Source organism: Trachurus japonicus, chromosome 5 (assembly GCF_045865225.1).
Source record: "Trachurus japonicus isolate A0001 chromosome 5, Traja_1.0".
Classification (NCBI taxonomy): Eukaryota; Metazoa; Chordata; class Actinopteri; order Carangiformes; family Carangidae; genus Trachurus; species Trachurus japonicus.
The window spans coordinates 34,735,040-34,747,517 of record NC_140911.1 but is presented as its reverse complement, the minus strand read 5'-3'; the positions used below and the strand labels follow the sequence as shown (position 1 = coordinate 34,747,517).

The following is a 12,478-nucleotide window of genomic DNA, read 5'->3' as shown; positions in this document are numbered from 1 at the left end:
TAAGGACAGAAGACAAGACATTTGAAACATACAAAAGTATAACATTATACCGTAAGTTAAAGGTGACAAGGATAAATTGAAACATAATGTGTAGTTAAAAGCAGGAGCAGTTAAAGGTAAAAATAAGATGTAGTTATGGTTTTAAATTGTCCTATTGATAAAAGTGAGGTAAGTTTCAAATGATTTTGCAGAGTGTTCCAGGTTGTAGGTGCACAGTAAGAGAAACTGGTCTTTCCAAGTTCAGTGTTAATATTGGGAACCTGCAGTGTGAGCCAGTCTTTTGAGTGTGTGCGATAGACCTGCATTAATAGATACTAGTGAGTTGTTGTAACTTTGTAAAACAGGTCACAGTGATGAGTGTTGTAGCTGTCTCCAGTAATAAACCTCAGGGCTGAATGATATATGGTGTCAAGTGGATGTAAAGTTGTAGCTGATGCATGCCTGTATAAGATGTCTCCATAGTCAAAATCTGACATGAAAGTTGCCTCAATAAGTTTCTTCCTGCAGTGAAAAGGAAAGGATGATTTGTTTCTGTAGAAAAAGCCTATTGTCTTAGTTTAATGACCAGATTAGATACATGATGTTTGAAGGTGACTTTGTCGTCGATCCAAAGTCCAAGATATTTGTATTCAGAAACTCTTTCAATAGCTGTACCTTAACAGTGGAGATGATTTGCGTATTATTCTTCCTCACATTAAATGTTGTCTGCTCAGGCAGATTGTTTCAAGACATCTACCTCTAAAACAAAGACAACAAAGGAGGCTATAATTTATTTTCCTCCTGTATTCATAGCAACTATTTTTGATATCATGATAACTCTCCCTAGGGACATCTGTGGACCGTTCAGCGCTTAACTGTTATTTTTAAACACTTTGAGCATCACAAATTAAATTCCATTTTTCTAGTGGAGATACTCAGAAGTCTTGGGTTTTTGTTATGTGAGTGAAGTGAAAAGAGGACATAAGACAGGCTTTACTGCAGTAATGACTCGCTCACAGCACTGTATTGTTGACAATATAAAGAGGGCGGGGTGTGGATGTGGTACGCTGGTAGGCCACATGCCAGATAAGGGACCACAGTTTCCTGGAGGGGGGTGAAATGTGACAAATAAATTGTGTGTTCAGATTTGGTTGAGATGTAAATAGCATATCCTGCTTCTACTGTCAATATATTATATGAAAACAATGACAAGCTACACTTAAAGACACTCATGAGGTATCATGGCAACACAGTTATTATAATTCAAGTCTAGCCTCAGTGCTCTCTTATGTAATAATCAGTTTGCTGGGTTTTTGATTCATTAGAGCTTAAAAGAGGTCCTTGATTTCCACTGTCTGGCTTCAGTTTTCGTCTCCGTCCTTCTTCACGCAGCTGTTTCCACTTGATGACAAACAAAACTGAAAGGACTTAAAGTCAGAGCTTGCAACATAAATTCAAAGAGGCATGACATATATTTATTTATACCTCATCTGTTTGTCAGGGACGGTGATCTATGTACCCTGAGGAAGGTACAGCAAGTCGTCCGTCAGGGGTTTTCAAAACTCTTCCATCTTGACAATGTTTGTTTAATGTGTCAGCCCACTTCATCCCTCATTTCTGTCTCTCACTGTGTCATCCGCAGAACATCCTGCTGGTTCAGAGGCAGATGTCAGTGACCACTGAAGATCTGGACAACTTTCAGAAAGTTCTGAAAAGCTACATCGATGCCACCTCAGCCCACTCTGACAACCTGCAGTGAGTGTCTTTGATTGTATTCAATATATCTCTTTAAAACACTGTGTCAGGCTCTGCTGCATTGATGTCTTCTTCAGCACTGAGGCAGCGTCGAATCAGGAGTTTAAATTGTCGAAACAGATGTTCTTGAGTGAAATGGAAGGATTAGCATTCACATGTTTGATTTACATTACTGAAGTTGAAGGAATGAAGTTTTACATTACACTTATAACTTAATGAAAACAAGTTTTATTCTAACGCTCTGTCTTTCTTACTTTTCTCCCTGGCTACTGGCACTTCTATCTCTTCATCTTTCAAAGAAGTCAAAGTCTTGATGTGATTTATCCTCGCCCAGTGAAAACTCACTTACACTTTGTATCCTCTTCTTGCCCCACTCTACTTTTGTTCTCTATCCTCCTGTCAGTGTGTCCGTTCACAAGCTCCCGGGAAAGTCGTGTTACATAATGTATGAGTTCTGGCAAGACCGCATCTCCTGGATGAGGTCAGTATGGTGTGTGTGTGTGTGTGTGTGTGTGTGTGTATGTGTGTGCATGAATGTGTGTGTATCAGATATTGGCAGACTTATTTGGCACTCTTAACTTTTTGATGGAAATGTTCCCCACCAGTGAAGATGAGCAGATGGCCCATCTCTCAGCACGCACGCACACACACGTGCTCTTTTACATACACACACACCACACACACACACACACACACACACACACACACACACACACACACAAGAAGGATGCATCTAACATGGTTTCAAATGGAATCTATGCCATATACATATCAATTAATACATTAATCTGTCATTCAGAACTTGTGCTCAGATTTTTGAAATACTCTTTTGTTTAGTAGAATTAAGGGAAGACTACAGGTGAATAGGGTAAAAAATTTAACTAACAGATATCACCATGAAACCTCCCAAGATTATCACTTACATTAAGACAAATATTTTTTGTATTACACAAGTTTTGTCCAATTTTATGTTTAAATAAATGAGGCAATATCTAATGAAATCTGAAAAATGGATAAAGCCCCTATTTTGTTGACATATTAGAGTCTGAAGTTTTTAAAGAGGGGGTTTTGGATATCTCTTTTTATCACTCATGTAAATGAGAAAATACTGTCACCAGCCTGTTTTTAGGAATAAAATGTTGTTTAAATAGGCTTTGAATGATATATCAACAATCCCCTCTGTAAAAACCTTCAGAATATAGACAGGAATAAAACTGGAAGGTTTGGTGTCTGTAAGTGCTGCTGAAGTGGAGATTTCGGGCCCAGAGTCTGAGGAAAAACTCATTTTGAGAAAACGGCCTTTAAAGACTTGTACTGTAAAATTCCATAGATTATGTAAATCATACTTTTACGATTGGTTGTGGATATGGAGGAAATGAGCCTACATTATTGTTCAGGAGAGAGAGAGCTTTACAATGATACCTGACATGACCTGGGTCAGACAACAAGCACAGCACAGTATGTCACAGTAGCTGTTAACTTTTGGTGAATTTAGGAGAAATCTACCAACAAAAGAGACAAAATGAAGTAAAATAACCACCTCAATGTGGATGTTCTACCATTTTTTCCCCAACTTTTCTGAAAGAATACATGTTAAAGAAGAAAAATAGCCCAAAATCTCAAAATTGAACAGTGCATTAAAAACAGTGTTTTTGCCTGTAGTGTCTCGCCTGTCATGCATTCCTTGCAAACTGATGCTCAAGTCAGCTCATTCTGACCATTTCTCTTTCTTGTTCTTTATGCTACATATTCCTGCTCTGCTTCTTTGTTGTCTGTCTCTCTAGCTATCTGCAGTCCAACAGCAGTAAAGATTTCCAGCGCTGCGTCATTGACATGCTGGAGGATGCTGAAGTGGTATCTACAATGTTGCTGCCAGGTGTGTATACGATGTGTGTGTCAGTGTGTACCTTGTTACTGTGACATCAGCTCACATAGGTGTGGTTTAATGTCTGTAAAGAAAGACAGCGTGCCAGTTTTATTGCGGTGTGAAGCACAGATATTTCTTATTTGGTGTTCCTGCATAATTCATGAGTCCAGTTTTTTGTTCTCCAGACAAGTCAGTGCACATTCAGCCCAAAACTCCCACAAGTGGAGCAGGTACTCACAATTCAAACCTGACTGCCGTCAACATTTTCTGTTGCTCTCAGAGTTGTTGTGAGGTCACACAGGCAGAGAGCCCTGCTTCTCCTCGGCAGAAATTCATCGTCTTTTTAAGAGCATCTTTAGAAATGTATCCTGGATATACAGCAGACTTGAAAATGACATACTGATTTTGCAGCATCCATGTCAGGGATCCCCACACTTTAGAATAGCTTTGAAATAGCATCATTGACTTGCTATTCAGCCTTTTGCTGGACATTCAAGTGTTGCTGGTGTTTTTAAAGGGACATTGTGTAACTTCTCCTGTTATCTATTCATGAAAATTGATTATTTGGTTCAAAAGTCTGTTTTTCATTAATCAGTAATTGCCCCCATCAACAAACTGAAGTGTTGCGGTAAGCTCTGAATTTGTCGTTCATATCATTCATATCTACGTGGAGCGGGTAAGCTCGGTGCTGGCTGCCATGTGGTGTCGCCATGTTTTTACGTTCAGTGGCAGCGTGACGGTAAGAAACCACGGAAACTCAGCGGAGACACCGGAGCTGTCGGCTCAGGTTGAGGTGGCGTCTGTGAAAAGTCACCACGGTAACGCAGTGAGGAGGAATGGAGCGTTACACTGATGCTGCATTCACGTGCATTTGGGCAGACGGCCGTCGGTAACAAACCAGATGTCAATTTAGTCACAGTAGGTCGAGAGACTTGTTTACATAAAGGCTTGTTTATGCCGTTACGTGCAGCGGCTGTCGTCCGTCTGCCGTCTGCCCAATTTCATGTGAATGCAGCATGAAAAATACGATTGAGTTGCTTGCTCACAATGTACCTTTAAATATGCATGCTAAAACACTTTCATGGGTTTACTACTTTGAAAAAAAGTTCTCTAGAAGTAGGCGCAGCTATAGATCATTATGTTGGCCTGGCGTCACAGTCTTTCCCACACAGGCTCCTGCTCAGCTCAGAGGTATGATTAGTTAATGTGCTGACTGATCAGTGTGTGTCTCCAGATTCTTGGGGTTTTGGCTCAGTGTCCGCTGTGTGATGATACTTTGGTGTGTGGTGATATGTTTGGATGCACTAAAACCTCCCATCTGTGGAAACCGGGGGTGCATCCAGAGTTTTCATCCTCCCACCCCCCCCCTGACAATAACACTTTGGGACTTTGCTTATTGAGTCTGAAGGAAGAAAATGTTTTCAAAACAGAAATTTACTGTGGAAGTGCAAATAATTGATGAACTGAAGATCCAAGTGGGGATCTTCTTCCCCAAACACTATTTTTACATTATCTGTTTCAAAGTTTGCTGAATCCGGTGATGGCTCACATGCACAGATCAGTAATACAGGATGTAAAAACAAAGGGTATCAAGTATTTTGTTGGGTTCTTTCACATTTTGCATAATGAGATAGGCACCGTATTCTTGGCAACGTGACTTACATCTGACGCACATTACTTATTTCTTGTCGCCGCGTCGTTGACTCCTCATCAGGATCGATGAGAGAGCGGCATGAATCACTGCCACTCCAGCCCCGGCTGCAATCATAACTCCCCTCTCTCTCTCATCTTGACATTTGATTAAGTTGTTGCAGGCCCTCTAAAAAATGTGATGCAGAAAACAGTGGCGTTAATTATTACTTCAGCCTGTTTGCGTCCATTGCAGATGGGGATTTTGCTGCGTGGGCTGCAAGGGGTTGTGATCGTTGCTAGGTTACTGTACATGGTTGTTTACTTCCACATCTGTGATTCACATGCGGGCACGCCGACTGTGTCAGACATAAACTGTAGAGTTTTGGTGTAAACACAGGAATCAGATATGGGTCATTTTTGAAAGCCGATATAAACAGACAGCACAGAAAAATCTCATGTTGGTAAACAGAGTCGGAGAAATACAACCTCAGCATAACCAGTGTATAAAGTGTTGAGCCTCATGGGGAAATTACTGGAAATCAGCTTCTTTATCACTCATCATTAGATGCAAACAGACCAGTTCCTGGTCCTGGCGTGTTGATGCTTCACCTTCCTGCGCATTGATAAGTTTTGAGGTTTTTTTTTTTCTTCATCTACTAAAACAATCACCAAGATGCTTTTTCCAGAAAGAACTCATCTGCCTGCTCTGAGACGCTGCCGGTCTCAGTGCAGACATTATTAGTGGCTTACTTTGCCCCTGAGCGTCTGAGGCGTTTGGCCACTGAGAATAAGAGTGCAGTCGTGATGCACTGATTGGGAGGAAGAAGGAGGATAGTTTATGAGGTGCACGTCAGAAGCACAGGAAGGAGTTGACTCTGGAATCAATAATAGAAAAATAAATAACTCACAGCGTTCTGCTGCTCCTACCTGCAGCTATTATTGTCTGTGCCGCTGACTGTCACTGAACACTGGCTCCGCTTTTTCTTTTTTTTTTTCCCTACAGCCTTGTGTTTTAAGAACATGGTTGTCCTGTCCAACTTTCTTTGATTACCAACCAAGAAACTGTGGAAGGGCTGTAGCGAGTGAGTGGTTTTCTCTGACTGAAAAGGTCAGGTTAAAAATAAGCACCAGGTTAAACATACTGTAAGATCATTTCGGCCCTACAAAGGCAAAGTGCAGTATCTGTAAAAATGCCAAACTGAGAAAAACAGCTTTTTGTGTTTTTCATTGTCAGGTTTAAGCATCAAATTATGAATAACTACCAAGTCTATAATTGATTAGATAAAGGCGGACTGAATTAAATGCATTTTGTAGTTTGTCTTTCTGACCAATTTTGACCGTTTTATGGCAGATACTGCACTTTTGCCTTGGCTTTGGTGCAGATACTGCACTTTGGCTTGGTATTAGCTACAGATACGACACTTTGCCTTGGTTTTATTCCAATGGAATTATAGAGTAACTTATAGAATGTAAGGAGTACAGTTCCTCTTTGCAGACACTAAACTTTGCCTTGGTTTCACAGTGCTTTTTTGGATGGATGGCAAAATAAAAAGCCCAATAACTCTGTAAATTTCAGCAGTACCAATATCAAATTCTACCAGATTGAAGAGAATATGCCACACTTTTGATTGGTCAAAAAAAAAGAAAAGAAAAAATGCAGATACTGCGCTAGATTTGCTTTGTATCTGCCCTGTGTTTGTGACGTACATGTAAAAACAATATAGCTGTTAAACAAGGGAACAATGTGCAGAATGTTATATGAATGGATATAATATGAATATTATATTATATTCTGTGTTTTTTTCAGTTGCCCTGTTTTGATTGCTGCCTTCCTCAAACGATGCAAATCATATTAGTTTGTTGGCTGATATAAATATTTAGCTTAATAAATTGGAAAAATTGGAGGTTAATAAAAATGTAAATTAGATTAATGATTTGTAAATGTAGCCTGATGACTCCCTGAGGAGTCATGAATTGCCTGAGTTAAACAGCAGGCTGTCGTGAAGTGACCTAACTTTCGCTCTCTCTCCCTCTGTGTGTGTGTGTGTGTGTGTGTGTTTCCTCAGCTTCCTGGTGGATTATGACTAACAACTAACGAGTGAATCCAGAACGTCACATCTACTGCCTACACTGTCACACGGACAAAGACACATCGGCGCAGCAACCCACCCACCTGCATGCACACGCTCACTCACATACACGCACATACTCACACATACACATACACACACATGCATTTAAATGCTCATACGCACACAGAAGAATTCAAAAGGCATCCATGTGTTTGAAAGCAACGGGAGCCAGAGACAATGGCGTCACCCAGCATTCTCCAGCAGCATCTTTTAATGTTCCTCTGACTTCGACTGCTCATTATTGTGCCGCTTGCATCAAAGGGATAGTTGACACCCTATAGCCAATTTATAGACTTGAAAGTGACTGATTTTCTGCAATGCAAAAGCCAGTTTTTTTTTCATTTATGTTTTTATTCACAACCCTGACTTGTGCTATGGCCTCCTTTTTTGCAGTACTTGTCTGATAATTATTTCAGTGGAGAAAAGCCAAGAAGACGCTGGTGTAGGCTACTACATCAGTCCTGAACTGGGAAGAAAATGACATCGCCTGTAGTGTTTTAGGCTTGTGAGGAGTTGTTTACTGGTGAATAAAATTAAAGTGGTTGAAAAAGAAAAGAGGATGAGGAGATGGAGGGTTACTGCTGCCTCAACATGCATGCTGATGACTGTGGCCAAGAGCTTTCAGGAACAGTTCCTTTAGATCCTGGCTTGTATAATGTTGTATGATATTGTAGAACTGTATTTCTTTTCTTTAGCTACCTTAATGTCATGTGCAGAGAATGAGAAAAAAAGCTGTTATTATAAAAGCTACACCTGCCCTGACATCTATCTGCAGTAATGCTAGATACAGTGGTCAGTTTTTTCTCTTAGTTACCTCTCCTTATCCTTCAGCCTGAGACAACGTCTTGGTCTCAAATGTAAAAGTAAAAAATGTGCGATTTTCTTGTATCACTACATTATAAAGAGAAAATATATTTAAGGTATCTTGTATTTATTTTCATCATGATAGAGTTCATTCCATCTGTACATTTAGATCTCGGATATATTCATATTTCTGTTGTGCTTTGGTTTGGTAATAAACGCCTATACCTGTAAACAAACTGAAAAGCAACTTTAATAAACTATTAAAGCTATTAATTGTTTTGACAAGTGAAAATGCCTCTGAATTTTCAATGTGGACACATAGCTTTTTTCCGTCTTTCTCATCATATATATATATATATATATATGTGTATAGATACACACACACATATTACAATGACAGGAAAATACTGCTGGACTGAGAGATACAGCAGATCCTTCATACAGCCATCAGGCTTTTGAATTCTTCTGCAAATGACAGACAAATGAATTTCCCTTTGGGGATTAATAAAGTAATTCTTATCTTATTATAGAGAAGACCAATATTTCCACTAATATTATAGTTATTGATAATAATAAAAACACAGGGGATGCTGGCAGCAGTACAGTGGTATTGAGGCATCATTGGTGTGCTGTACTTTGCTTTCAAATCGCAAGCCAAATCTAAACAGCCCGAATGATGCATCAAATGATAGTGTGAGAAACCATCGTTCACATTTATGACCCCAGCTCTGCAGCTGAATGGAGCAGTTCACTGTTTAGCCTAATAATCTGACTCACAGATAAGGAGCATAGAAACTTTCCCTCTCATCTCTGTCAATGATTTTGTTCATCAGTGTTGTGTGAGCTGTGAATGTCTCTCAACACTTTGACATAAAGACAGCACTTGAAATTTATTCAGAGTTTTTGTGACTCAAACTGGATTTAGCCACATCTAAGTCCCAGGTTGGAAACCTTTATATGACAGTACATTTTACCCTTCCAATTCAACAGAAGGGCTGAAATGCAAATGTAACAGTGGCACACTGCAGCATCCAAACCAGACAGGAGATGCTGCACATACAAATTTATTGTGAATTGACCTGAGGCTACACGTCGAGGCCTGGAGAAGTCTATGTGTATGACAAGCTCTGAATAGCTGAATGTAAAGTCCTTCTGTACAGCCAGTATCTTGTTATGACAGGAACGCATAATTGCTGGAATTGCTGAAATTGTTTGTGCCAAATGTGCGACTGCACACACAGGCGTGCACAGGCACAGGGGCTGGCACATCATTGCACTGATTGCTGGGCCTGTAATATTTGATTGCATGATTGATGCTGGCGAATTGAAACCCTCTCATCTTTAGCCTCCTGTTGGGCAGGCTGCTGGTAAGGCAGAATGAATATGTAGTGGCCATCAGGGCAGCCATGTAGATGAGGCTTGGAGGACATGTACCCACACATCCTTTTTCACATCTTCAAAACCTTGAGGGGCATGTGTCACCACTACATCTGTTACCAGGAGGGGCGTCCAATTCACAGTGAATTATAGGAAGCGAAAAAAAAGAAAAAAAAACACTTCATGCACACTAGTGGATGCCACAATCAGATGAACAGTAATGTATTTATTTTAAACAAAAACACGTTATGGGAACATTTCACTGTGATGAAATGTCTTTATTTTGTTTTGTATCAACTCTTCTCCCAGAAACACCTGATAATGAATACAGTATAGATGCTGTGAAACTCAATAAAAGAACTGTATAGAGCATAATAAAACACATTAAGTATAAAGCACAATTCATTCAAATCTCTGACAGTCTCTGACACTGAGAAAATACTTTGCTCTTATTTGCTTAATGTCTCATCCCGAGGTATGTAATTGAATCCAGGGAAGGAATGGCATACTCTGCCACTAATGACGAAAACCACATAGAGGTAATGAAACAATTGTATAAATAGATTTCATTGTTATTGCTGAAAAAAAGTATTGTAACAAATAGTGTTTTATTTCATTTTATAAAATATATGCCCCTTCTCTTAAAGGGATAGTTCAACATTTTGGCAAATTGGCCCATTGCCATAATCCCTATAGTTTTAGGAGTAGGGTCGTTACCTTTAATTGTCGGTGCAGGCTAACGATTTCTTGGTTTCCCTCATCAAACTTATCAAATACACAATCCAACAACTCCAAGGCTATGAGATAATAACAGAATGTTACGAGACAGAGTTGTTTTCGAGGTAAATTCATGCAAAACAGCTGATGCGCATTCCCGTTCAGGGCATTTTTTTGGCAAGCAGTCTCTGCATTTGCCTTGAAAACAACTCTGTCTCGTAACATTCTGTTATTATTGCATAGCGTGGTGAATGTGCAAGGTCACAACTTGTCCACCAGAGTGTTTTGGAGTTGTTGGATTGTGTATTTGATGAGCAAAATCAAGAAATTCCATTAGCCTCCGTAGCGTAGCTCTGGGCACAGTGGGCAGCTCACAGCTCTGCTCCGCCGATCTAAAAATAGCTTGCACTAACAATTAAAGGTAACAAACCTGCTCCTAAAACTATAGGGATTATGGCAATGGGCCGATTTGCCAAAATGTTGAACTATCCCTTTAAGCTGCTGCAACACATACAATACTTCTGTTACAGCTGATGCTGCGTTATTAATATTCTATACCTGATTTATTGTCTGTCTCAGAGATACGGTAGGGGTTGATTTGCACAGCCTCTTTTCCATTTTTGCACACAATGTAGGGTTTCTATGCTGCTGCTGCTGCTGCTGCTGCTGCCGTCCCTGGTGGGTGAAAAACATATACATAGAAGCCACAACAGTTATTCAACACAGTCCAACATGGTACTGAAACAACATTCAGTGAGCGCCAACCAGCTTCTTTGCCTTTTACTGGATTTTATTCTGTGTAAATATGAACCATTTTTAAACACTGAGTTAACAACACTGGGACATTTCCATAACCTATTCACTCTAACTACACAGTATTTTCCTATTATACTATGTCTCCTGATTGTGAAACATGGACACCGATGAATAGCCAAAGTCAAGGTTCAGACCTTGTGCAGTCATTTCAAACGGTACAGTCCTCTGAATGACACTGCCGCCTCTCAGTGCACCCCTCCTTTCGCAGAAGTGGAAAAATAGAGTCCTTTTTTAAATTCATTTTCAGGCAAGTGCCCTTGGTTCTCATTTGCGCAAACACACGTCACCAGAGCGAAAAGCCAAACCCTAAGGTGACCAAATTAGATTTGTTGTCCTGTATCATTCCTCCCCCTGCCTATTTCTCTGTCTTAGTTATTTCATTGTGCAGAGGGCAACACACAGAAGGTAAAGTCAAAGCTTGTGTCACCTCTCTGTTGACAATGGCAGAAAACCTTGAAGAAAGTCAATACGCCAGCACAAGATGGCTGTATTACATATTTTAAAAGATAGTGTGAATGTGACTTAGCTCGCAGACACACTTTTCTAAAGCCACATGGCTAAATAAAAGTGTTGTAACATATTTGATACATAAATCCAGTTATAACTTTAAAGGTCATAGCTACAACTTTTTCATCCATATAATGTCTAGAGGGGTGCAGAATAAAAGTATTAATTTTACTGATTTTTAAAAATAAATAATTGTTTAATAAATTTCGGCGGGTCCGAAATATATAAATATTTACATCTGGTTACGTTGGCAACGTCGGTATGGAATGATCTCTGTGGCAACAGCATTATGTTGATGTTGATGTCATGTGTCTTCTGCTGTAACTGGCAACCAGTAAAACGGAAGGTTGGAGCGAGAGCAGGCAGTGTGAGTGGAACACCTACTACTACTGAGGAATTAAACTTGTAGCTATCACCATGTGTGTGTTTTGCTCATGAATGAGATGTACAATATACAATGTCAACAGATGTCAATGTACAGTACAACAAATAAAAAGATAGGACACATGCAAATTAAAGTTTTTTTTTTTTGTGAAACTCATCTTCAGAGACATCCAAAAACTGGAGGCCAAAGGTGACAAAGCAGCAGCTGCTGTGCTATTTTGTGCCTTACTTTCTCTGTTTCTTTTCACCCTGGAAACTTTATTGTGTAGGAGGTAATATGCTCAGAGGACGTCTTGTCTCTGAAAGACTGAGTCACTCACCCTCGTTGACATGGAGACTCCTCACACTGACTTTTAGGTTTTGCTAAACAGTGCAGTTTATTTTCCCAAGCTAATTGCATTCATAAGATAAGAATGGTTTACATTAAAAATGCAGTTTTTGTGTGTTGTTTTCCATCCTAAAATATGAAAGCTACATTTTATGCCTGTCTTGGATTGTGTTTTGATGG

The 12,478-nt window shown here is 39.7% G+C and overlaps 1 protein-coding gene across 1 annotated transcript in view; it reads left to right on the top strand.

The window, feature by feature from the left end:
- Positions 1 to 8,452, top strand: part of necab3 (N-terminal EF-hand calcium binding protein 3) — a 39,753-nt gene extending 31,301 nt beyond the window's left edge. The window contains exons 10-13 of the mRNA XM_085777687.1: positions 1,622 to 1,734; positions 2,138 to 2,215; positions 3,519 to 3,610; positions 7,300 to 8,452. Of these exons, the coding sequence (XP_085633813.1) occupies positions 1,622 to 1,734; positions 2,138 to 2,215; positions 3,519 to 3,610; positions 7,300 to 7,328 (312 nt within the window). The 3' untranslated portion in view covers positions 7,329 to 8,452. The remainder of the gene's footprint in view (positions 1 to 1,621; positions 1,735 to 2,137; positions 2,216 to 3,518; positions 3,611 to 7,299) is intronic.
- The last annotated feature ends 4,026 nt before the right edge of the window (positions 8,453 to 12,478 follow it).